General features: G+C 37.9%; 1 protein-coding gene across 1 annotated transcript in view; it reads left to right on the top strand.

The window, feature by feature from the left end:
• The window catches only part of BDP1 (BDP1 general transcription factor IIIB subunit), a 49,144-nt gene that overhangs the window by 7,093 nt on the left and 19,944 nt on the right, over window positions 1–22,107 (top strand). Inside the window, exons 5-25 of the mRNA XM_074166173.1 lie at window positions 279–422; window positions 1,291–1,424; window positions 2,888–2,982; window positions 4,804–4,858; window positions 5,534–5,677; window positions 6,331–6,609; window positions 7,238–7,412; window positions 8,355–8,514; window positions 10,991–11,067; window positions 12,493–12,637; window positions 12,802–12,878; window positions 13,447–13,606; window positions 14,005–14,087; window positions 14,903–15,128; window positions 15,605–15,792; window positions 16,524–16,740; window positions 17,237–17,424; window positions 17,985–18,195; window positions 19,696–19,811; window positions 20,492–20,711; window positions 21,248–21,429. Of these exons, the coding sequence (XP_074022274.1) occupies window positions 279–422; window positions 1,291–1,424; window positions 2,888–2,982; window positions 4,804–4,858; window positions 5,534–5,677; window positions 6,331–6,609; window positions 7,238–7,412; window positions 8,355–8,514; window positions 10,991–11,067; window positions 12,493–12,637; window positions 12,802–12,878; window positions 13,447–13,606; window positions 14,005–14,087; window positions 14,903–15,128; window positions 15,605–15,792; window positions 16,524–16,740; window positions 17,237–17,424; window positions 17,985–18,195; window positions 19,696–19,811; window positions 20,492–20,711; window positions 21,248–21,429 (3,276 nt within the window). The remainder of the gene's footprint in view (window positions 1–278; window positions 423–1,290; window positions 1,425–2,887; window positions 2,983–4,803; window positions 4,859–5,533; window positions 5,678–6,330; window positions 6,610–7,237; window positions 7,413–8,354; window positions 8,515–10,990; window positions 11,068–12,492; window positions 12,638–12,801; window positions 12,879–13,446; window positions 13,607–14,004; window positions 14,088–14,902; window positions 15,129–15,604; window positions 15,793–16,523; window positions 16,741–17,236; window positions 17,425–17,984; window positions 18,196–19,695; window positions 19,812–20,491; window positions 20,712–21,247; window positions 21,430–22,107) is intronic.

Genomic DNA, 22,107 nt, shown 5'->3' with positions numbered 1-22,107 from the left:
CAGGTCTCATACTGTTTGAATATCACAGTCCTTATTTATAATGAATTGTAATTTGGGAGGGGAGGTTGGTTAAGGAGCATTTTGCTTTCAATGTTATATTCTTGGATTTGTCCATTTTACACTAGAATGAAAAGCAGATTCCAGAGTTTGTATTGAGTAACTTGCTGGTGGGTTACATTGCTGAGTGGTTCATTAAATTGTTGAATGTCTGGCATACAGAGCAGCAATTCAAAACAGTAACAAGAGTAATATTTTTCCTTGATGTCTTAAAATTGTAGACAGGAAGAAAAAAGTACACCTGATCATGAAGAGGAAGATGAGGAGGAAGAAGCAGAAAATGGGGAGGAGAGTCAGGATGGTCCACTTCTAGTTCCTCGTGTGAAAGTAGCAGAGGATGGTTCAATTATTCTGGATGAAGAAAGGTAACAAATTCTGTGCCTGGCTCACAGACAATATTTACTACATTGCTGCATAGTTTCTGAATAGAGAACGGTTACTTTGGATGGGGGCAAATGTGAGTGTATTTATGTGTTGAGAGTTGAGCTATCCTGACTTAGGAATAAGTGGCAAAATGTGAGCAGTGTCTCCATCTCAGTAGTGGCAAACTTTCTCTATGAGAAATATTTTTGGAGAATGAGGTAGAGAGGAAGATGGCCTATTTTATTACAGTGAATGAATACTGAGTATTTGTCAAACTTGCAAATGTCTTCTATTTAATTAACTTATTTTGTTAAGTTGCATATGTAACAGTTGCATGTGTTGGCTTACTGTTATTCAGTTGTCAGTATGATTTGCTCCAGCTTTGCATCTTGCTTCTTTATTTGGTTGTCAGTGTTTTCAGTAACTCTACTTAAAATATGGCCTTTTTAAAAATATTAGATTATGAAATTACTGAGTTCCTCAAATGTATTATTAGCATGGGAGTTAGGCCAACATGTAATGATGAAGCAGTCCTGGTAAAAGAACCTGGAGGTATTCTAAAAGGATATTGGGAGGCTCCTGTAGTTTCACAAAATAATTTTCTTGAATGTGTTTGGGTTCTTTTAAGATATATAAGTATGTCTGTACTGTATCTTATAAAATGGGAAAAGCAAATTTATTTGCACAGGCTGAGTAGGATAATGATTTCTTGCTGCATTCTTCCATTAAAATACATGTTAAAGTAATTATGAAACCTGATTATACAGTACAAACTCTGACTTGTGGCAAGCAAAATCTGGATAGCTAGCTTTATAAACATCTACTATGTGTCTTAGCATTGTTTTCAGGTCTTTGTGTGTTGCTTTCCAGTTTAACTGTAGAAGTTCTAAGAACAAAAGGTCCATGTGTTGTAGAAGAAAATGATCCCATCTTTGAGCGTGGCTCTACAACTACATATTCGAGCTTCAGGAAAAGTTTTTACACAAAACCATGGTCAAATAAAGGTGAGTTTACTTTTGGCTTTGAGTTTTGAGTCTGCAGAAAAACTTAGTTTTCCATCTATGCTTTGTACTCAATTTTCATTTCCACTGGAGTAAAAGGATCTACTTATGTGTGAAGTAGTCACAAACTCTTACAACAAGCAGAGCTGTGATGTTTACTGTGAAAATGGGCATTTTTTTAGAAATCCAGTGCCTTGTGATATGCAGCCTACCTGTGAATTTTTTGTCATGGACGCTTAGATGCTCGTCTGCCTTATCAAAAGCATAATTTTGGATTCTGGTGTCCAGATATTTGCACTCTACATGGAACAGTTAGCATTTCTTAACAGCTTCTTTACTTGGTTCTTCCAGCATGGACAGGAATAAGTTCTATAAGCCATCTCTATATAGGCTGATTTCAGTCCACATGTTTTTATGAGTGCATGGGTTGTTTTTTTAATTATGCCTGTTGTGAGTTGTTTATTATCTCTAAGCTGACAATACTGTGCAAGACTTTCTACAATTGAAAATGGTTTTTTTACAACCGTAGAGGGAAGAATTAGCTTCAGAATTCACTGTGCTGCTTTTGGAATGCACTCTTTTCCTGTCGAGAAATAATGACGGAGATGGTATTTTTACACGTGTTTTTTCTGATTTCTGTTTGTCATCATGTTCATAAAAAAATTAACTTCGGCAATTTGGAGTTCGTTAGCTTTGATTTACTAGCTTTACAAAAGGTATTTCACATTCTGCAGTTTTATAATAGTTTATACAGTTTTATCTTTTAACATAGTTCATTCAGCAAATGTTATTAGAGGTGTTTAGGTGAAATAACACCTGTACTCCGGCCCAGCTGAACTTCCAGCCACAGCAGATAACTGTGAGCCCATGCAGGCAGGACACAGGAACAACCACAAAACCATGGATGAAAGGCAAAGAACAAATTTAATCTTGATACCTCGTGGATTGGGGAATCTCCAAGGCAGCACCCAGGCAGAGGCATGCAAGCAGAGGACACGGGCACTGTGGAGTGAGAGAGAGTCCTTATTAGCAAGAGTCCTTGTTAGGAGGAGAGTGAGAGTTCAGACTTGCTGTTCTTGCCTGTATTTGAAGGATTCAGGCAGGCATAGTTTTTCTCCGTGCTTTGATCCTGTTCAGCAGCAGGGCAGGAATCTCAGGCATGTTGGATAAGGTGCCCCTGAGCCCATCACAGGCCTACGTTACCTTAGTGCAGATGTTCTACTTGTTGAGCACATAAGACTTAACAATTAGTGTGGTATATGTGTTTTCCAGCACCCCATCATGCTGGAGGCACTTGCGCATGTTTACAGTCCTCCTCACCCGTCTTCCATTACTTTCCTACAGTAACCTTAAAGTTACTTATCTTGTTGCATTAAGTTTGAAAGGTGTTTTTATTTTAGATTATAAGAAGGATGGTTAATTAAATACTTAAGTGTGTGTAATGTTTTTTTCCCCTTCACTTCCAGAAACAGACATGTTCTTTTTAGCTATCAGTATGGTGGGAACAGACTTCTCCTTGATTGGACGGCTGTTTCCTCATAGAGCCCGAGCAGAAATTAAGGTAAGTTAATTTAGGCAATTAAACATCTGTTTTCACTTTTCTGATTCCCATTTGCTATTCCTATGCTTCCTCTGTTAGAGTTGATAATTTTGATGCTAAGTGGATCTGTAGCAATATTTTTTCAATAACTTTACAAGAGGCAGTAAGTGTCTGAAACATGCTGGGTTGAGTTCTGAACAACATATCTACTATATCTAGCATATCTCAATACAGTTTTTTGCCATTTTATTTTAATTGAAGATTGCTGCTAAGCAGAGAATCATAGAATGGTTAGAGTTGGAAGGAACCTTAAAGATCATCAAGTTCCAACCCCCCTGCCATGGGCAGGGACACCTCCCACTAGACCAGGTCACTCAAAGCTCCATCCAGCCTGGCCTTGAACACTTCCAGGGATGGGGCATCTAGAGCTTCTCTGGGCAACCTGTTCCAGTGTCTCACCACCCTCCCAGTAAAGAATTTCTTTCTGGTATCTAATCTAAATCTCCCCTCTTTCAGTTTAAAACTTTTACTCCTTGTCCTGTCACTACAGTCACTCATAAAGAGTCCCTCCCCATCTCTCTTGTGGACCCTCATTAGGTACTGAAAGGCCACTGTAAGGTCTCCCCAGAGCCTTCTCCAGGCTGAACAATCCCAGCTCTCTCAGCCTTTCTTCATAGGAGAGGTGCTCCATCCCGTTGATCATCTTCATGGCCCTCCTCTGGACTCACTCCAACAGGTCCATGTCTTATGTTGGGGTCTCCAGAGCTGGATACAGTACTCCAGGTGGGGTCTCATGAGAGCAGAGTAGAAGGACAGAATCACCTCTCTTGACTTGCTGGCCACGCTTCTTTTGATGCAGCCCAGGATGCAGTTGGCTTTCTGAGCACATGTTGCTGCCTCATGTTGAGCTTCTCGTACACCAACACCCCCAAGTCCTTCTCCTCAGGGCTGCTCTCAATCCATTCTCTGCCCAGCCTGTATTTGTGCCTGGGATTGTCCTGACCCATATGCATGACCTTGCGCTTGGCCTTGCGAGGTTTGCACAGGCACACCTGTCCAGGTCCCTCTGGATGGCATCCATTCCTCCAGTGTGTCGATCACACCACACAGCTTGATGTCATTGGCAACCTTGCTGAGGGTGCCCTCTATCCCACTGTCCATGTCACCCATAAAGATGTTAAACAGCATTGATCTCTGTACCAACCCCTGGGGAACACCACTCATTGCTGGTCACCACTTGGACATTGAGCCATTGACTGCAACCCTTTGAGCGCCGCCATCCAGCAAATTCCTTATCCACTGTTCATCCATCAAATCCATGTCTTTCCAATTTAGAGACCAGGATGTCATGTGGGACAGTGTTAAATACTTTGCACAATTCCAAGTAGATGTCAGTTGATTTTCACTTATTCAATGCTGCAGTACCTTCATAGAAAGCCACCAAATTTGTCAGGCACAATTTGCCCTTGGTGAAGCTGTGTTGACTGTCAGCAGTCACCTCCTTAACATCTGCAAGAGGGTGTTTGGTGAGAGTCTTCTGTGTTGCCTCTTTTGTGGTATGCAGCTGGGAAAGTCTTTGATATATCAAACCCTGCTTAGATTGGAAGTAAGGACAAAGATGTTGAAAATAATAATAAAAAATTATGACTGGTGTTATATATTGGAGGCAGATTTTATATTTAAAAATTAATTGCAAACTTGTGTTCTGAAGGTGTGCCTGTAAGTTTTGACCTTAGTTGGTAGAAAATTGTGTTGCATTCAAGAAGGTTTATCTGCCATTTTGTACAACATAATGTTTAATTTCTTGCTTACTGAAAAAGGCAAATGTACCTTTGATTTCAGAACAAGTTCAAACGTGAGGAAAAAGCTAATGGCTGGAGGATAGACAAAGCTTTCAGTAAGTAAAGTAAATGTACCCCACCCTACAATGAGTCACTAAATAGTAGTCATCTATTTTCATGGTAATTTTTGTCCTTTGCCTGGATCAGATGGGTTATAAAGAAAAGTTTCTGCTCATGGTTGAGTTCAGAAGCTGGGGAATCTTAGGGTTTTATAACAAGCATGGTTTACAGTAAAGATCTTTAGATTTAATTTCTGGTTTTTCTATGTCTGATAAATGACATTAATATAAACTTTCCTATATGTATATTCAGTTGAAGATTATTCTGATGGGAATTTGTAGCACAGATACTTACGGTAAACTGCCTTGAGAATCCTTAGAGGCTTTGTGTGTTATTTAAATGAGCTAAATAGAGCAGCATGTTAGTACATTATTTGATCCTAGGGTACAATGCATGTATTTGTCACTTACTAAATTTTCTAAACTACTAAGTACTGTAAGCTTTTTACTGTTTGTTTTTTAAAACCAAGCTACCATAATGCATATATATGTCAACTCTAGTTCCTGCTCAAGTGATATAGAAAGTGTTTGCAAAAGCAATTCTCTGTTTAAATTTATATAATCTTTGCTTTTTAATATCATAACATAGGCCACTGATTATTTTACAAAGCAGAAGCTTGGAAAAATTACCAAATTTGAAATCTTTTCTCCTTTTTTGCTTTAATCTGATAGAAGAAAAGCGTCCCTTTGATTTTGAATTCTTTGCCCAGCTGCTTGAGAAGGTCTTAGCAGATGAGGAAAAGAGGAAGCAAAAAACTGTTAAAAGCCAGAAGCCAAAGGAAAGGAAGCCATCAAGGCCTCGGAAGAAGCCAAAAGGTACTTTGAAGAATGCTTGAGATATCGTTACAGAGCAGTGGTCAGTAGTGTGTTGGTAGCAGAGGAAAAATCACATAGGGAATCTTTTCCTTCCCTGTTCCAGACAGGGCAAGAGGGTCTTGGCTCGATAGCATAACTATTTCAGATGTAGTTTTCTGATGTGTGGGATGGTAATAATTGGCAGCAGTCAGTTTCCTGAGATGGATTTTCTCTGGGCAGAAATGTGAGACTGCATTGAGATTAGTGATCTTCCACAGTCTGAAGCACTGATATTCTAAATGGGGTATTCTAATTTAACAGTTGAAAAGTATCTCCATGAGTTGCTAACAAATTCACTTTTAGAATCCTTGGGGCAAACTATTTTTATGGCAAGCTCTTCTTTGACTTGATTAAATTTTTCTTACCTTTTAAACCCTTTTAAGGGTTATGTTTCTCCTTTAATTATAGTTACACTCCCTAAGTCTGAAGGGTGGTATTCTTTGCAGGGAGTCTTGTAAAAGTTGTTTTCATTTTCTGATGGTCCTGCTCATATGTCTGACTATATTGGCAGTGATGTATGAATTCACAAGATGTTGCTAGTAGAAATACCTTTGCTGTTGATGGCTCATAATACTCCACCAGTCTATTAACCAGGAACCGTGTTGTCTCAATAGCAAAAGCTGCCAGCACACAAGCTGCTAATGATCAAGATGATCTTCAGGAAGCTAGAATTTCTGATGCAGAAACAGATACTGTGATGGCTGAGAAAGAAAATGAAGAATCTTTGGAAATTTCTGAACAGACAGAAGAACAGGTTGCATTAGAGCCATCGTTAGCAAAAAAGAAGAGAAAGAAGAAGAGAAAAGATGATCTTGAACAGGAAGTGGAGAATCTTTCAGAAGAAATGTCTGTCCCTTCAAAAATTGTGGAAGAAGATAAATCCTCTAAGAAAAGTAAGAGGCAAAAGTGCTGACTGTCGCATGTTCAAATATCATAGAATCAGAATGGTTTGGGTTGGAAGGGACCTTAAAGATCATCTTGTTCCAACCCCTTCCACTAAACTAGGTTGCTCAAAGCCGAATCCAGCCTGGCCTTGAACACTTCCAGGGATGGGGCATCCACAGCTTCCCTGGGCAATCTGTTCCAGTGTCTCACCGCCTTCATAGTGAAAACTTTTTTCCTGATATCTCTTTTATAATATTTATATATAATATAAATTTAAATTTAAAATAATTTAAAAATTAAATTAAAATATAAATATAAATTATTTATATATAATATAAAATTTATATTTTATATAAAGATTTTGCAAACTTAAAATTGAGAACTTGGGTTTTGATTTATTTCACTGATCTGCCTTGGGAGCTTGTGGAACAATGCCTTTCAAAATCAGCTTTCATACTAAATCTAAGCATTTTATTTTTGCTGAGAAAAGTTCTCATAAATCTTAATAATTAGGCATTTTCTACTGGGATTTTTTTGTTTTAAATTGAGTCTTGCTTCACTGTAGCTAGGATGTGAGAACTGGAATTCTAAGATGTTGCCCAGAATGTCCAAATTGATTTAATTCTTATTCATTAGCAGAAAAAAAAATGGTATGTGATGCTGACGATGGTCATACTACCTGTAGAGAAGAACTAGATAATGTTATTGAAGGAAAACAAGATGAGACTGATGTTACAGAGGAAGAGATATCAGCATCCTATTTATCATCCAATGACATAATGGAGGGAGAAAGTGATGTCAATTTATGCAGGTAATGTTTACAATGGAAAGCTTTGGCAAAATGAAAAATAGTTTAACATTTTAATATTGGTTTTATTTATTCATGTTTACCATCATGTTAACTGGCACAGAATGGGCACGTTTTTGGTTTCTGAGGACTGTCCTGTGTTTTAGTAATACAGTCTCAATATATTCTCTGCCCTGATGGCTGCCCTTGCAGAGTTAATTTACATTAATACTAAAATCCTATCCAAAACTTTAATATTTCTCTCAAAGCACTGCTTGGCGATGTTGCTAAGTAGGGTTGCTAAACACTTATATCTGTTTTTAGTAAGATGGTTCTTGTGGGAAAAGAAAGTTGTTTGGGCTTGATTTGTGCAGGACCTGCGTGGGAGGCAAGCTTTTGGTTTCAGTTTTGGGCGTTCTTTTACTACAGAGAAAGCTAATGTTTGTTTTACTAAAACTTGTTACACAAGAAAGTGGTAAATCTAAAAGTTATTATAAAAGTGCTGGTGCTACTTCAGAATTTTGTGACTTAATTGTTGTATTTAGCTGTATTGGAATTGTTTGTTGTTTCATACAGATTCCCGTAACTTTTATGTGCTTTAATACCTCTTTGGAAGCGTATGAAGGAATAGTATTTGTCTTTGAACTTAACATAGATTGTTACAGAAGACCAAGGGCAGGGGGGCAGGAAAAAGCTTCTGCATACAATGTTTATATTAGTAAAGTCTGTTTAAAAGGAATATCTAGTTTAGAATATTCAGATGAAATTTTAAAATCATCTTGTAATAGCATTGCAAAAGTACAAAAGTTAAAGCTTATATCCTGCAAATATCACTAAAACTTGTCAGATTCTCTGAAGCTCGTGTAGTTATTTAGTGTCAAAATTGCATAATTTTTCTGTGCAACTTGATCTTTCTGTAAACAATAATACTAATATAATACTTTTGTGTGCTTTTATTGACTTCAGCTTTGAAGGTAGCAATGATGTTATACTAGAAACGGAATGTGCTAAACTGAGAACCCTAGATATTAGAGATGATACATCACAGGAAAGCCCGATTTCAGAGTTACCTGTTTCAAAGATTAGAAGCAAAGAAAGACAATCTGAAGAAACTACAGCAACAAAGGTATTTTTATTTTTTATGTAATTCTTACTTCTTAAGGTCTTCCTCCTTAACATTAAAAGTGTTTTTATAAATCAAAGCCATTTTTTTGGTTGGTTTTGTGTTGTTTTTACTACTAGGTGGAAAAAAGGCAACAGGCCTGAGAACATCATCAGAACTTAAATGCTATCAATTTGGCTCGCTTTAATAGGTTGTCTGCTATACTAAATTTATTCAGAGAGTATACTGTGGGTGCCTGGCTTACCTCATAGACAATTTAAACAGCTGAACAGTTCAATTATTCAAAAGTGAAGCAGTACAACATCAACAGTGAAGTCTTGGAGTAAGATTTTGCTGGCATAGCTTACTAGTGTAATGTTAGAAACTTATTTGAGCGGAATGAGCATTGGGTTGTTTGTCCTGCCACAGAATGGAAACCTGTTAAACTCTTGCCCACTGGTACTCGTTGCCATGAGGTGTTTCAGGAAAGATAGGAGAAACTGGACTGAGATTGAATGGTCTTTGGGTATGTTCTAATCAGGTCCAGCAGTTTAGAAACCTCATGCGGGTGTGTCTGGCTTCTTTTGAAGCCCTTGATTCTTAATCATGAGTTTGTCTAGCTGCTTTTTTGCATCTATCTGTACCTTTGTCATGAATTGCACGCTACAGCTGAGGGTTCATTCCTTTAATTATTCACTTAATTAAAAAAGTGTATTCTTTGGATTGTTTTAAGCCTGGTGCCTGGTTGGTTAATATGCATTGTACTTCCATTATTCTGTTCCTGTTCATCTTCTCCAAGCTATTCCTGCTTACAAGGCCAGTTTTTCCTCTCTGCAGCGATATTTTTTTTCAAGCTGAGGAGTTCTAGTCTTACACTTCTCTTCATATAGAGAAAGTTCTGATGGTCCTTCTATCCTTGCATCGTTGCCGTTTTTGGAACTTATTATCATACTGTTTAAAGACTTGTGTCGTTGGAAATGTTGTGACAATACAATGTCCTTTATTAGATGGAATAATATATTTAAAAATCAGTGAACTGAACAGGGCAATGTGCTATATACACCAGCTTATCATGGTGGTGTATGTAGCCTGAGTAGCTAAGCTATCTGGCTGATTAATTATGGCTGTTTGATATGCAGCATAATAACCTCTAAAACTGGTAATTTCAAAAGACCTTTTATGTCAATTCTAATTCTCTTGGCCTGTTGTAGTTAATTTTCTTTAAAAGTATATAAACATTATCAAGGACTAAAACTAGAAATGCTCAGCCAACCACTGATGTGAAACATGATTCTATTAATATTATTGAAGAGGTAAATAAAGTAGAGAAATGTTTTATGCAGTAAGCTTTTACCATAATTTACTAAATAGGTTCCATAAAATCTTTTCTGTAATTGTGATTAGTTTGCTGTGTTGACAATTTTTTTTTCTTTGTCAGAGTGATGGTCTGTGCTCTGTAGGCAAATGATTTAAATACTAGACCTGGAAAGTAATGATAGCTGATACTTCCTAAGGAGTCTTATCAGCTTCATCCAATCAGACAACAAAGAAATAGGCTGACAGGAACCTCATGAAGTGTTCAACAAGGGGAATTGCAGTCTTGCACCTGGGGAGGAACAACTCCAGGCACCAGTATGTGCTGGGAGCCACTTAGGTGGAAAGCAGCTTTGCAGGAAAGGACCTGGCTGTCCTGGTGGACACCACGTTGAACATGAGTCAATGATGTGCCCTGGCTGCAAAAAAGGCTAATGGTATCCTTGGCTGCATGAGCAGAAGTGTTACCAGCAGGTTGAGGGAGGTGATCCCACCCCCTTGTTCAGCCCTGGTGAGGCCACAACTGGAGTACTGTGACCAGTTCTGGGCTCCCAAATGTGAAAGACATGGACCAAATCCATGGTCAAAGGGCCATGAAGATGGTAAAGGGACTGAAGCATCTCTCCTATGATGAAAGGCTGAAAGCGTGGGGTCAGTACAGCCTGGAGAAAGAGAAGTCTCAGGGCCATCTCTTTAACATCTGCATAAGATATATAGATATCCCCATGGCAGGGGAGTTGGAACAAGATGATCTTTAAGGTCCCTTCCAACCCAAACCATTCTATGATTCTATATAAAAACCTAAAGGGAGAGTGCAAAGAGGATGGAGCCAGGCTGTTTCCAGTGGCACCCAGTGACAGGAGAGGAGGCAATGGGCACAAACTGAAACACAAACTGAACGTCAGGAAATACTTTTTCACTATGACCGAGCACTGGCACAGGTTGCCTGGAGAGGTGGTGGAGTCTTCATCCTTGGCAATATTCAAAAGCCACCTGGACATGGTCCTAGGCAACCAGCTCTAGGTGGCCCTGCTTGAGCAGTGGGGTTGGTCCAGGTGACCTCCCGAGGTCCCTTCCAACCTCAGCCATTCTGTGACTCTTGTTCTTGTTTCTACTTTTCTCTACATTGCAGCAGAGTTCTACATTTATCAGTTCATTTCTACAATAATTTTTTTTCCTTACTCAGAACAAAGACATACATGACTTACATACACTAGATGAAAAGCAGAGTGCACCAGAAAGTGATTCTCAGTCCGAAAGCATGTAAGTAGAATTATTTTACCTTGCAATAGTACTTGAGCTAAACCTGTATTTACTTAATTTGGATATAATTCTGATTTACCATAGTTAGTTGGACTATACGGTAGATCATGGTAACTTTTTTCCATATTCAGTGAAGTTTTTGATAGAAATTTTGATCACCAAGGAGCAATGCTTTGACTAAGATTTAAAATGTTACATGGGAATGAGGAGGAAGATTAACTAAGTTTAGAAAAAAGTTAGCCCCTCTACAGTGAGTAAGAATGAGAAACTTACCTGAAGAAGTTCTGTCAATTTTGGGGGGAACCTTTAGTTGTGAAAAGTAATTTTCTATTTTTTTTTTTTTATAAAGGGCCTCACTGTATTCTTTGAAATTTGCAGTTGTCCATAGACCTTATTAGCTGCATGGATCATGTGTATGGTGTATTCATACCTTCCTAATTAGAAAGTGTTGCTCTTGGGAACTCAATGCAAGAGTCTAAGCTGAGACACACCTCTCTAGAAGATAACTCCAAGCTGTCTCTGCCTTACCTGCGCTCCTTCATGAAGTTAATCTTTGTGATTATTTCTTACACTTTCTGTAACTGAGCAGTGGTGTTTAAACAAGTCTGTGCCTAAAGTTTCCATCTTTGAGTGATCTGCAACTTCCTGTTCCATGATATAATTTTTTAAAGGTGATTTAGGGATAGGGTGCTAGTTAATGATAAGTTGTTTTTCATGCTTCTGTCTTTCCCATATTGAAGGGCAGCTCACTCTTATGATAAAGACTGTCTAAGCTTTATTTGTCCTGTTCTGGGAAGAATGTAAGAAAAGGTAGTAATTCCCAGTCTGAAGATTACTGATAAGCTGTAGGGCTCCGTCAAACAGTATGTGAATTTCAGGACCCTATTGCAATGGTTAAGGACACAGAGATTGATGCATGTACCCTATTCTTCAATACTGTATGGATGTTGCCAGTAGGACAAGTTATTCGAAAACAGAAGTTCATAGTTCTGTGAATGGGATAACTTTGAAAGGGAATGGAGGGACAGGAGAGACAGGTGCAAAATTTTGTGTACAAAGTAAATTTGCTCTACTTTGGAGCAAATTTCTGTTGTTTCTATTTAAATCAGTAAGCCTGACATCAATTGTGAATCTCTAGGAGAAGAGGTATTCCTATTTATTTAACAACAAGAAACACTTCCTTCAGATATTTTTTAGTAGGTTCCACTGAAAGCCAGTGAAGTTGTTAAGGTTTATTTTACATTCTTTGCATTAAATACTATCATATCTTCTAATATCAGAAAGATGTAAATTGATTTTTCCCAATTTATTGTCTTGCTGCATTACCCATGCAATTTGTGGTGCTCTTGAAATACATTGTGGACCATGTAAGACTTTTAGTTTCTCTTTGGTAATAATATATACCACCTCTTTTTATATCTGAAGGAAAACTGAAAAGCCAGCAGACAGAGGGCGCTTGCAAAGGCCTAAACCCAATTTAGTGAGATCATCTGGAAGGAGAGAAATGGCAACCCAAGAGAAAATGGAGGCTGAGACGACTTCTTCAAACTTTGTGAATACAGATGAAAAGGTCAGAAGGAGGAACGTTGCTTAATATGCTATGCTCTTCATGCTGTATCCATTTTGACCAATGCTGATACTGTGGACCAGCTGCAGTCTAATTAGTATTCTGAGAATTGCCTCTGAGGTATCTGTACACTTGTTCAAGAGTAATATTCATTGCCTCAATTCCAGTGCTCTGAGGAAGACAGTAGAAGAGACAGAAATGAAGCCATGGAAGTAGAGAACACGGACTTGGATACTAAATCTGAGTAAGTATTGAGATCGCTTTTCCAGTCTCCTGGAATCAACTGACTATAATTGTTAATTTATCCTATATAGTGTTGTTATAAGAAGACAACAGTAACTCTGAAATTTTAACATAAATCTTAAATTTTACTTTGGCATTTTCTTGGATGATATCAGATGGTACTATGATATAAGGTATGGACTACATTTCTGGGAAAGCATTATTTTATGCAGTACCATGTATGCTTGGAATTTGGAAGGGGGAAGGAAGGGAAGTGAAATCTATGGCTTCACCTTTTTCCCACAATGGCTCTACTTTTGCCAGTGTCAGAAGCAGGTATGGTATGCAATCTAGTTAAGTTCCTCCCCTGTGTGATAACTTCGTATCTTTTTAATAGGTAGATAAGCTGAGTTTCCACACTCTGTAAGGCTAAAGAAAGTTTAGTTGTCATGTGGAGAAACATGCATATGTTTGTGCAAATCCTTCCAAAGACAGCCCAATTCCAGTAAAGCAAGCTGTGCAAGTCATTGAATATTATATAGGCTTGAATAGAATGCAGTAAATGTCACTGTTGTCCTTACTTTGTGCAGAGAACATGAAAAAACTGTAATTGCAAAGGGAATAGTTAGAGGATGTCGACAGAGATTTAAGCCTAATGTTACAAGAGCGTCTGGAAGGAAAGAAGAGTGTGGAAAAGATGCAGGAAATGACAAAATGTCCCATCCACCGCCTAAGAGAGAAAGCGAAAAGGTATTTAATAGAGAGGTAACTGGAGATAATGTGTTAGCTAAAAACCTGCTGGATGCAACAGGAATGTTATCTTTTTCTTTTCTTTTTTTTCTTTTGTTCCCCTGAGTATGACCAGGAGTCAGCCATTTGCTTAACCTGCAGTTACAGTGTGATATAGCTTAGAGGCCTCAGCTAAGCTGGGAGCTTGTCACAGAAACAGTAGATGACAATAATCTTTTGTGGGTTAGATCTAGATTTTACTGCACCTTTCTGACTATGTGAAATGTGTCCTGTAATTGCTTGTGTCTGTCATAAACCATCCATTTTGTATTCTGTTATGGACAGTTACCTGGTCTGTTAGGTAATGCTGTACTTCATAAATGTAGGAGAGAATGTCTTAATGTTCTATTTCTACTCAGAATACCGGTCAAAGTAATAGGTCCGATGCTACCAATGAAGAAGCTGCAGAGAAAGATGATAAAGTCCTGGAGACAGTGTCTCGGTAAGCATGTGAAAAATGAGAAGACATATGCTGCTCTCCAGCAATTTGCCATCCCTCTTGGTTGTGATACTGTTACATAGTGTGGTAATTACAGAAAAAAGGCAAAAAAAAAAAACAAATAAGAAAGCCACCCTCCCCTGCCTTCCTCCCCTCCCCCCCCCAAAAAAAAAAACCCAAAACAACCCAACCCCAAAACCCAAATCAAAGCAGAACAGCAACAAAAAAAAAAAAAACAGAACTTTTGTTTTTAAAAGGGGGATAGTTGAAGAGGATGGAGGGAGATAAACTGGGTTTCATAATTTGGCAGAAAAATACTTTAGAAGTTACTTCTTTAATTAGCATCCGATGTAACTTGATGCTCAGGTTAAAAAGACATAGAAGCATCAGACAGTTGTAATGTGCATCTGATATTTTTATGTTAGTAAGATTGTGAAGTTAGTTATATATTTTTATGAATGTTTGTTATTTTTAACCCTTCATTAAATTAGGTCCGTCTGCCTCTAGACCAGCTAGGAATACTAGAAGAGCAATTAAAGGTCAGAGAAAGGTCTGTCTAGTGTGGTATCCTGTCTCCAGTGGGAAAAGAAAAAGAACAGGGCAAATGCAAGTTTAAACTTGTCAGGTACTTTTTCAGTCTCTAGCAGATACACTTCTAACTTCCTTGTTTCATGAATTTAGTAATGTACAGCTCCATTTTTAGATAAGTGTGTGTTAATAACTGTTTAAAATAAATGAAAGAAAAAAGTATTACTTCTCCAAGGCTCCTCTGACTTTCAGATGTGGTATGTACTAATGGATCTTATGTACTTTTCCAGATCTAATGAAACAGCTGGTTTACAAGAAGACAGCAAACAGAGTGTGCTGAAACCAACACCTCTAAAGAGAGGCAGAGGGCAGAGACCAAAACCAAATCTAGGAAGAAGTGTTGCAAGGCAGAAAGACCTGACAGATGAAAAAGATGCTGAAGAGGAGAAAAGGGAAGGTGGAGAAGTAGAAAAAGGTGTGATACATGGTGAAAACAACGGTCCATGCCTCAAAAATGTAAGTTTATTGAACAGTCACTTAGGCGTGCTGTTCTGCTAGGTCCTAAGTAGAAGCCTTTAGTAACAAAGATGTAGGTGTGTATCACATAATTTGTAAGCATAGCCTTTGCATGCTTCGTTTATTCTTTCAGGATAAACTGAATTGGAATGAAATTTCCTTGTGCTTGCACCTGGGTTCTGTTTTCCATGGGTAGATGGATTATATCTGGCTTTGTTGTGATCACTTATTTGTGATGCCAGATCTGAAAAGAGAAGTGCAGACGATAAAGGTTTCTTGGAAAAGAGACCACTTCAGATAGAAAGTACATAGAAAAGTGTACATACAGAAAAATAACAAACTTTTAAATTATCTACTGGTGTTATCTACTAGTGTTTTTCTGAGACGTGCTAGAATAAACTTTTTCCCCTGCTTTTCTAAAAGAGAGGTCGAGCAAATCTTTCATCTTAATAGAGTGAAACTTTTATTCATTTTAGGATGTGATGGCTCATGAAGATATTCAGCCAAGCAATATGATGTTAGAAGGAGATGTTTCTACAGATTCTGAGATGAACTCAGTACGCAGAAAGCAGTGTTCCCAAGAAAAGTCCTCAGAAGCAGAAAGTTATGAAAGTGAAAAGGGATTGTCAGATGTCTTGAAACAGGTTTCAGATTTCAAAACAGGGTAAGGTTATTTTTCAAATGGAGAGAAGAGATGGTTCAAAACCATTAATATCTCTAGGTATCTACACTTTTGCTTTCAACTCCAGCTTTAAAACCAGGTTTTATGTCTGTAATGAGATGTTTAATCAAGACAATACTAGGCTTAAACAAACAAAAGCCCCAAGAGCTCAAAATCATTAAGTTTATATGCTGTTGGATGTTAATTTACCTTTAGACTGTGAGCCCAGTTTTCAAATTAATATGGTTTTCTGATGCTCAGTTGCAGTGGTTCTCTTCTCCATGTTGGTCCTAACAGTGCATCCCTATGTGCTTATTTATACTTGAGTATAGGGTTTGGTTTCCTATTAAAGTGTCCTCTAAAAAAACACCAAACAACTGTGCTTTAAATCTACCAGGCAGTTCTAAACATGATTAGACCAAAAAAAAGGCATTTGTAAAATGTTTATATTCCTCTCAAAGTGTGACTGGAAGTTGCAGTCCTAAAACGGCATCTTTTTTTAACTTATTTTTGCTCACCTATTTATAAGATACACCAAACATTTTGGTGATGTTTGATGTGCTGTTATTGGATATTTTTTCACAGTGTCATAACTTTATTATTGCTTTAAGAAAGCTAAGGATTTTTATACTTGGCTACTGTATTGAGTAGAGCTACATTCGAGTATGTCATGCATGACTTGTGGAACTTCTGTTGTCCCGTGCTTTTGACTATTCTTTTGTTTGTTTTTGTAGGGAGTCTGGTCCTCCGAAGGAGGACGAGAAAACTGTTGTATCATCAGCTCGGCTACTGAGGAGTCGATTCCAGAGACCAAAGCCAAATTTAAGAATGACAACTAGTAAAAAGGAAGTGCTGGATGTAAATAATAAAGGTGTATCACAGGAAGATACCAAAAAGGAAGAAAGCTTGACACAGTGTGACAGTGACTGTAGCATCCTTCCTGATACAGATGTAAGGCTTTTTTTTTTTTCTTTAGTTATATTTGGTCTTTTGGGTTTGTGAAATTAAAACCTGATTATTTAAAAAATATTAAGTTAATCTTTTTTTTTTTTAACAATTTTTTCAAAAGCTAAAATTTTCTACATGAAAACTCCTGTGCTTTCGACTTGGTTGTACGTGAAGAGAAAAAGATTCTCTATTCTGTATCTCTTGTTACGTGTCCAGATGTCTTTCTGACTTGAGGTGGCCTTGTAGAGTTGGCAGTGAGTAAAGAGAAGTATTAATAGAAGATGGCAAAGAGGAAATCTAGATTTCAAGCTATGTTGTTTAAAAGAAAAGAATATATGTTTGTCATGGGAAGACTAGGAAATTATTAGTGAGCAGTTACAGATAAGTTTTTGCAGGAAACACTTCAGAGAGTGGTTAGTACCAAACTTTGTGGACATCATAGTGTCTCCTTTTGGTTAGTATCATGACCTTTTCTGGTTCTTATGTTTGTATTTTTCAGAAAGTAGGAAAATATGAAGTTCTGCAACCATTGGAACCCTTAGGAAAGGAGAAGTCATTTGACTCTCAGGAGGTTTCTGAGAGGCCAAGTTGTAAGTCACCAAAGATGTTTTCAAGATTAGAGGATGGCGAACTAAAGTTTTGTCTACCTGAAATGAACCAAGATGACACCTCAACTACTAACGCAAGGTAAGGGCTCAGCTACTTTTATTTCTTGACTCTAACAATGAAAGTATTTTAAAGGAAATCATTGGGCCAATGGATTGCTAACTGGCAAAGAAAATCTATCAGAAATACTGAACAAAATCTCAGTTCTCATGCTTTTGACACTAGTGCTACTAAGATTCCAGTTACCCTATGCAAGCATTAAATTAGCGAGCATTCATTTTACAACTGTTTAGTCATCTGAAACACTAGATTCACTTTATGTAAGCAGAGGAATACTAGTCTGCTTATCAGAGAAACTATGTGAAAATTGCTTTGGCTTTATAGGAATGAGCAGGCATTAAGTTAATGCCTCCAGCGAGTTACTTAATTCTGTAATGGAAGTAGTTAGGAGACCAGTGCTTTGAAATTTTTGCTGAAACAAAGTTTTGTGTTTAAGTTAAACTCAGCAGAACTTTTATGCTTACATGGTTTCTTTAAAAACTCGGCTGTTTTTTATATGTAAATATAATGAATCTGAGTTCATAAATCACATACTCTTGTATTAAGTTTTGGAATTTATTTTTTTTTCTGGTTTGACTTAGCATTGATAGCAAAAATAATACCGAAGAAGGAAGTAAAAAAACACCTCTTCAACCTGTTCAGTTGGTGCGGAGCAGATTCCAGAGGTACAAGCCAAACTTGGGAAGAGCTGTTGGAAAGAAGGAATTACAAATACCAGAAAATGAGAGGGAGAAAAAGCCTGAAGCAGAGCAGTTGGCATTGCAAAAAGATGAGTCTGCCAACACTGTCATTGTAAGTCTAATAAGAATAGGTGCTTTGTCTTCCAAAAGTACAGATCCAAGTTGCAAGTTCTATTTTATGAAGTTAAATTAGAAAATTTAATTTGCATTCTCTGAAGCTGAGACACCATACTAGATGGCAAAAAATCCCAAACCCTGGTCTGCTATGTTGAGGTGTCAGTGAAGTCTATGACTTGTACTATTAATGTCTTCTGGAAAATGGGAATCTGATTTTGATTGGATTGCGTGATAGAAAAAAAGAATTATGCACATTTAAGGTAAACTCTAGAATAAAAATGTAGTTTGTATTGCAATACATAAAAATTAGCACTTTTTTCTCATCTTTCCTGTTTGGATGAATCCAATCTGTGTTGAGGAATCTAGTATGGAGTATCAAGGGAAAGCAGAGGATAGCTATTTTTCAGCAAAAAAACCCTGAACCAAAACAACCCACTGGTCTTATTAATTTGGTAAGCTTTCACTGGCTTTAGCACACAGTGCCTGACACTTCTCTACACAGGTAAATTGAATCATTCACCTACACTGTGTATCTCCACAGACACTTTACTAGATACTGTAAAAGGTATTGAAATGCTCAAAAGCCATTATAGTATGATGAACTCTGTGTAGCCATTTTGTGAGTTGCTCATGGATGTGGGCATGGTTGTGTAAACTTGCCTTAGATTTCAAACATAGCTAAGCTTTGTAGGACTGACTCATTTTTTGGAGTGGTTATAGCTGGTTTTTGTTCTTGAAGCTGTGTAGAGTGAGCTTGGAGTACTTATGTGCTGCGTTCCCAGAGGGGAGCATGAGCGCACTGCATCTGTAACCTCCCTCCCAGTGCCACCTCCATCCCAGTGCCAGCTCAACGCTAGCTGAGATAGCTGCTTGCAGTTCAGCTCTGGCTGTTCTAGACCTGTGGCCTGTCAACCATGCACCATCTGCTGTGCAAATCTGTAGAACCTTAGCAGGTCTGATGTTCCTCTGTACTAATAAAGCTGTTGCAGACCTGGAGCACTGAGGGACGTGTTTGAGTGGCTTCTTTGTGCAGCCAGTGTGGCAAATGTAGAAGTAAAACCAGTAACTCCTTTTGCATCTGAGGTTATGTTACAGTGGCTTGGGTTATGTCTGTGCTGTGCTCTGCAGCGTCCAATTTTCAAAGGTTTTCCCAGTTGCCAAAGTATTTTCTTTCCGTAGTGCTCCATGTAATAGAAAGTTGATTGAGTGCTAAATAGAAACGTGTTACCCATAATGGTTGGGTGTGTGTAGTGCTTAAGAGCGTAACTCTTACGTACCTCAGGACTAAGGAGACTTCTGTTCCTGCTTACCTATAAATTGGATTATGTGTTCAGCAACTCTCAATAAATGTAATGTGATTCTTTTTTTGATGCAGATAGGGAAAATAGCAGAGATCTGCAGTTTATTTTATTTTATTTTTTTATAAAATACACATCTGTTTCAAAAACTTGCTTAATTCTCTTCTTCTTCTTGCTTTTTTTATTGCAAATTAAAGGGTGAAAATGAAGCCATATTGTGTCAAGCAGATGTGTTGAGCAAAGAGGAACAGGAACAGCAAGAGGCACCTCAGGTGCCCTGTATTTCTGAAAACATACTGTGTGAACAAAGCAGGTGAGGTTAGAGTTTAGCAAAACTGCATTTGAAGAACTTTCATCTGGTGTGTAATGAGACACCCTTGCAAGTTTCACTTGTTTTGTTCCTTGTTGCCTGTCTTTCCCCGATGTTTAATTTTCAATGCCTACAGGCAGCTCCTTCCCATGTTTTCAGAGTACATTTTCAGTTGAGCTGTACTTTTCATTGTTTATCTGGTACATACTTGACTGTATGAGCTCTTTTTGACCAAGCTTTTCTTTTATTTGGTTTGTACCTGCATATACAGCGATCATACGTATAACAGATATGAATTTTGTAAATTTCAGAGATCTGTCTTTCATTGATCCCAGTGTGCTCTTCTATTTTACTCCTCTTCTTGTTAAAATAAGATCTTAAGCATGTATTAGACTGCAGGTGTTTTGATGTTGGTATGGTTAGCAAGAGAACTTTTTTCTTGATGTTAAAAATGCCTTGACAAAGAAATCTTGTTATTTCTTCTCACATGTTAACCATAAGTGCCCCAAATGAGAAATATATGTTTGAAAAGATAATTTCTTGATTCTAAATGAAAGACTTTATCAGTCTCTAATCCTCTTGTATAAGTGTTGATGCAAAACTTAATGAACACAGAATTGCTTTTTTCCCCTCCTAACCAAAGTAAAGTGACATCTTTGTTTTGTGGGCTTTAAATTCACTAGTGCTGAAAAATCCACTTCCCAAGAAGGCAAACTGGGTGTTCTGAAACCAGAACAGTTCATAATGAATGGATCTCCAAGAACTAGATCAAGTCTAGAAAGAGCAGATACTGAAAAAGAATCTCTGATGGTACAAAAACTTGCTGATCCTATTGACGAAGAAGTACATAAAAATGAGAACTTTCCTGTGGCAGAAGAATCTGAGGAACCTCTTTCCTCAAAAGTGAGAATTCTGTTCAGATATTTCTGACTGTACTTTCTGATGTTTGCTTTCACACCAGCTGTTTTTAAGACATATAAATATGCTGTTTTAAATGAATTAATTTTGGACTAGTAAGAATTACATTCTTGTTTAATATTTTCACCCTAATATGAGGTCTTCTAAAATTCTGTAAATGACACATTGATAATATCTAAACTTCTGTTAACAAATCTAAAGACTTTACTTAACCTTTTAAATTTCAGTCATGTTCATGATACATTAATACTTACTTGCATGCTATATTTCAGTTGCTGGGTTTATTCTGAACTCCTTGGTGGTTGCTCATGAAAGGCTATGTTGGTTATAGTATCTGTTTTTATTAGATAAATACCTTCTTTAAATGAACAAGGAGCAGTGATGGGTTCCATAAACTACTTGAAAGTTTTTAAGCAAAGTTTTGTTTCAGGTTAACATCTTGATCATAACTTACAATGCTTTATTTTACAGGTGATATATTTTGTGCTAATATTGTTGGGTTTTTTTTCCTCAAGTCTAAGGATGACATCGAAGTAGTGTTTGTGGGGAATTTGGCCAAGAATGACAATCTAGACGTAAATCTAAAAAGTATGAAGTCAGAAACACTTGATTCCTCTAAAGAACCACCTAACTGCCACAGCAAGGGAGGACAAGAAGATCTATCTACAGATGCTACAGGAAGCATTCAGGATACCATAGAAAGGTAAAGTTCCCTGTTGACAGAGTAAAAAAGCTCTTTAAAAATTATGTGCATTTCTCCAGTTTCCATACAGTACTTGCTTTTTGATGTGTAGGCTCTGAGCTACACATATTGTTGTTATATGCTACATGCTGTGAAAGTCGCTAGGTGGCATCCTTAGGTAATATAAGAGCTTTTAACAGAATTTTTCTCAAGGCTCTTTTCAGCTTTTCCTCATAGAGAGGTGCTTCAGTCCCTTCACCTTTGATACCCCTTTGCTGGATGTTCCAGCAAAGGGCCTTTCCAGCCCTTTGCTGGAACGCTTCTCGTAACAGATCCGAGGGCACCTTTAGCTTTCATTGCTGCAAGGGCGCATTCCTGGCTCATGTTAAATTTGGTGTTGAACAGGTCCTTTTCTGCAAAGCTGCTTTCCGCCTGTGTGACTCCCAGCTCGTACTGGTGCCTGGGGTTGTTCCTCCCCAGGTGCAGGACTCTGCACTTCCCCTTGTTGAACTTCTTGAGGTACCTGTCAGCCCAGTTCTCCAGCCTGTCCAGGTCCCTCTGGGTGGCAGCATGACCCTCCAGTGGATCAGCCACTGCTCACAGTTCTGCATCATGTATAAACTTGCTGAGGGTACACCCTGCCCCAACATCCAGATCATTGATGAAGTGTTGAACAGGATTGGACATTGTATTAACCCA

Source organism: Numenius arquata, chromosome Z (assembly GCF_964106895.1).
Source record: "Numenius arquata chromosome Z, bNumArq3.hap1.1, whole genome shotgun sequence".
Classification (NCBI taxonomy): Eukaryota; Metazoa; Chordata; class Aves; order Charadriiformes; family Scolopacidae; genus Numenius; species Numenius arquata.
The sequence above is the reverse complement of the archived record's forward strand: the minus strand, read 5'-3'. Positions and strand labels throughout refer to the sequence as shown.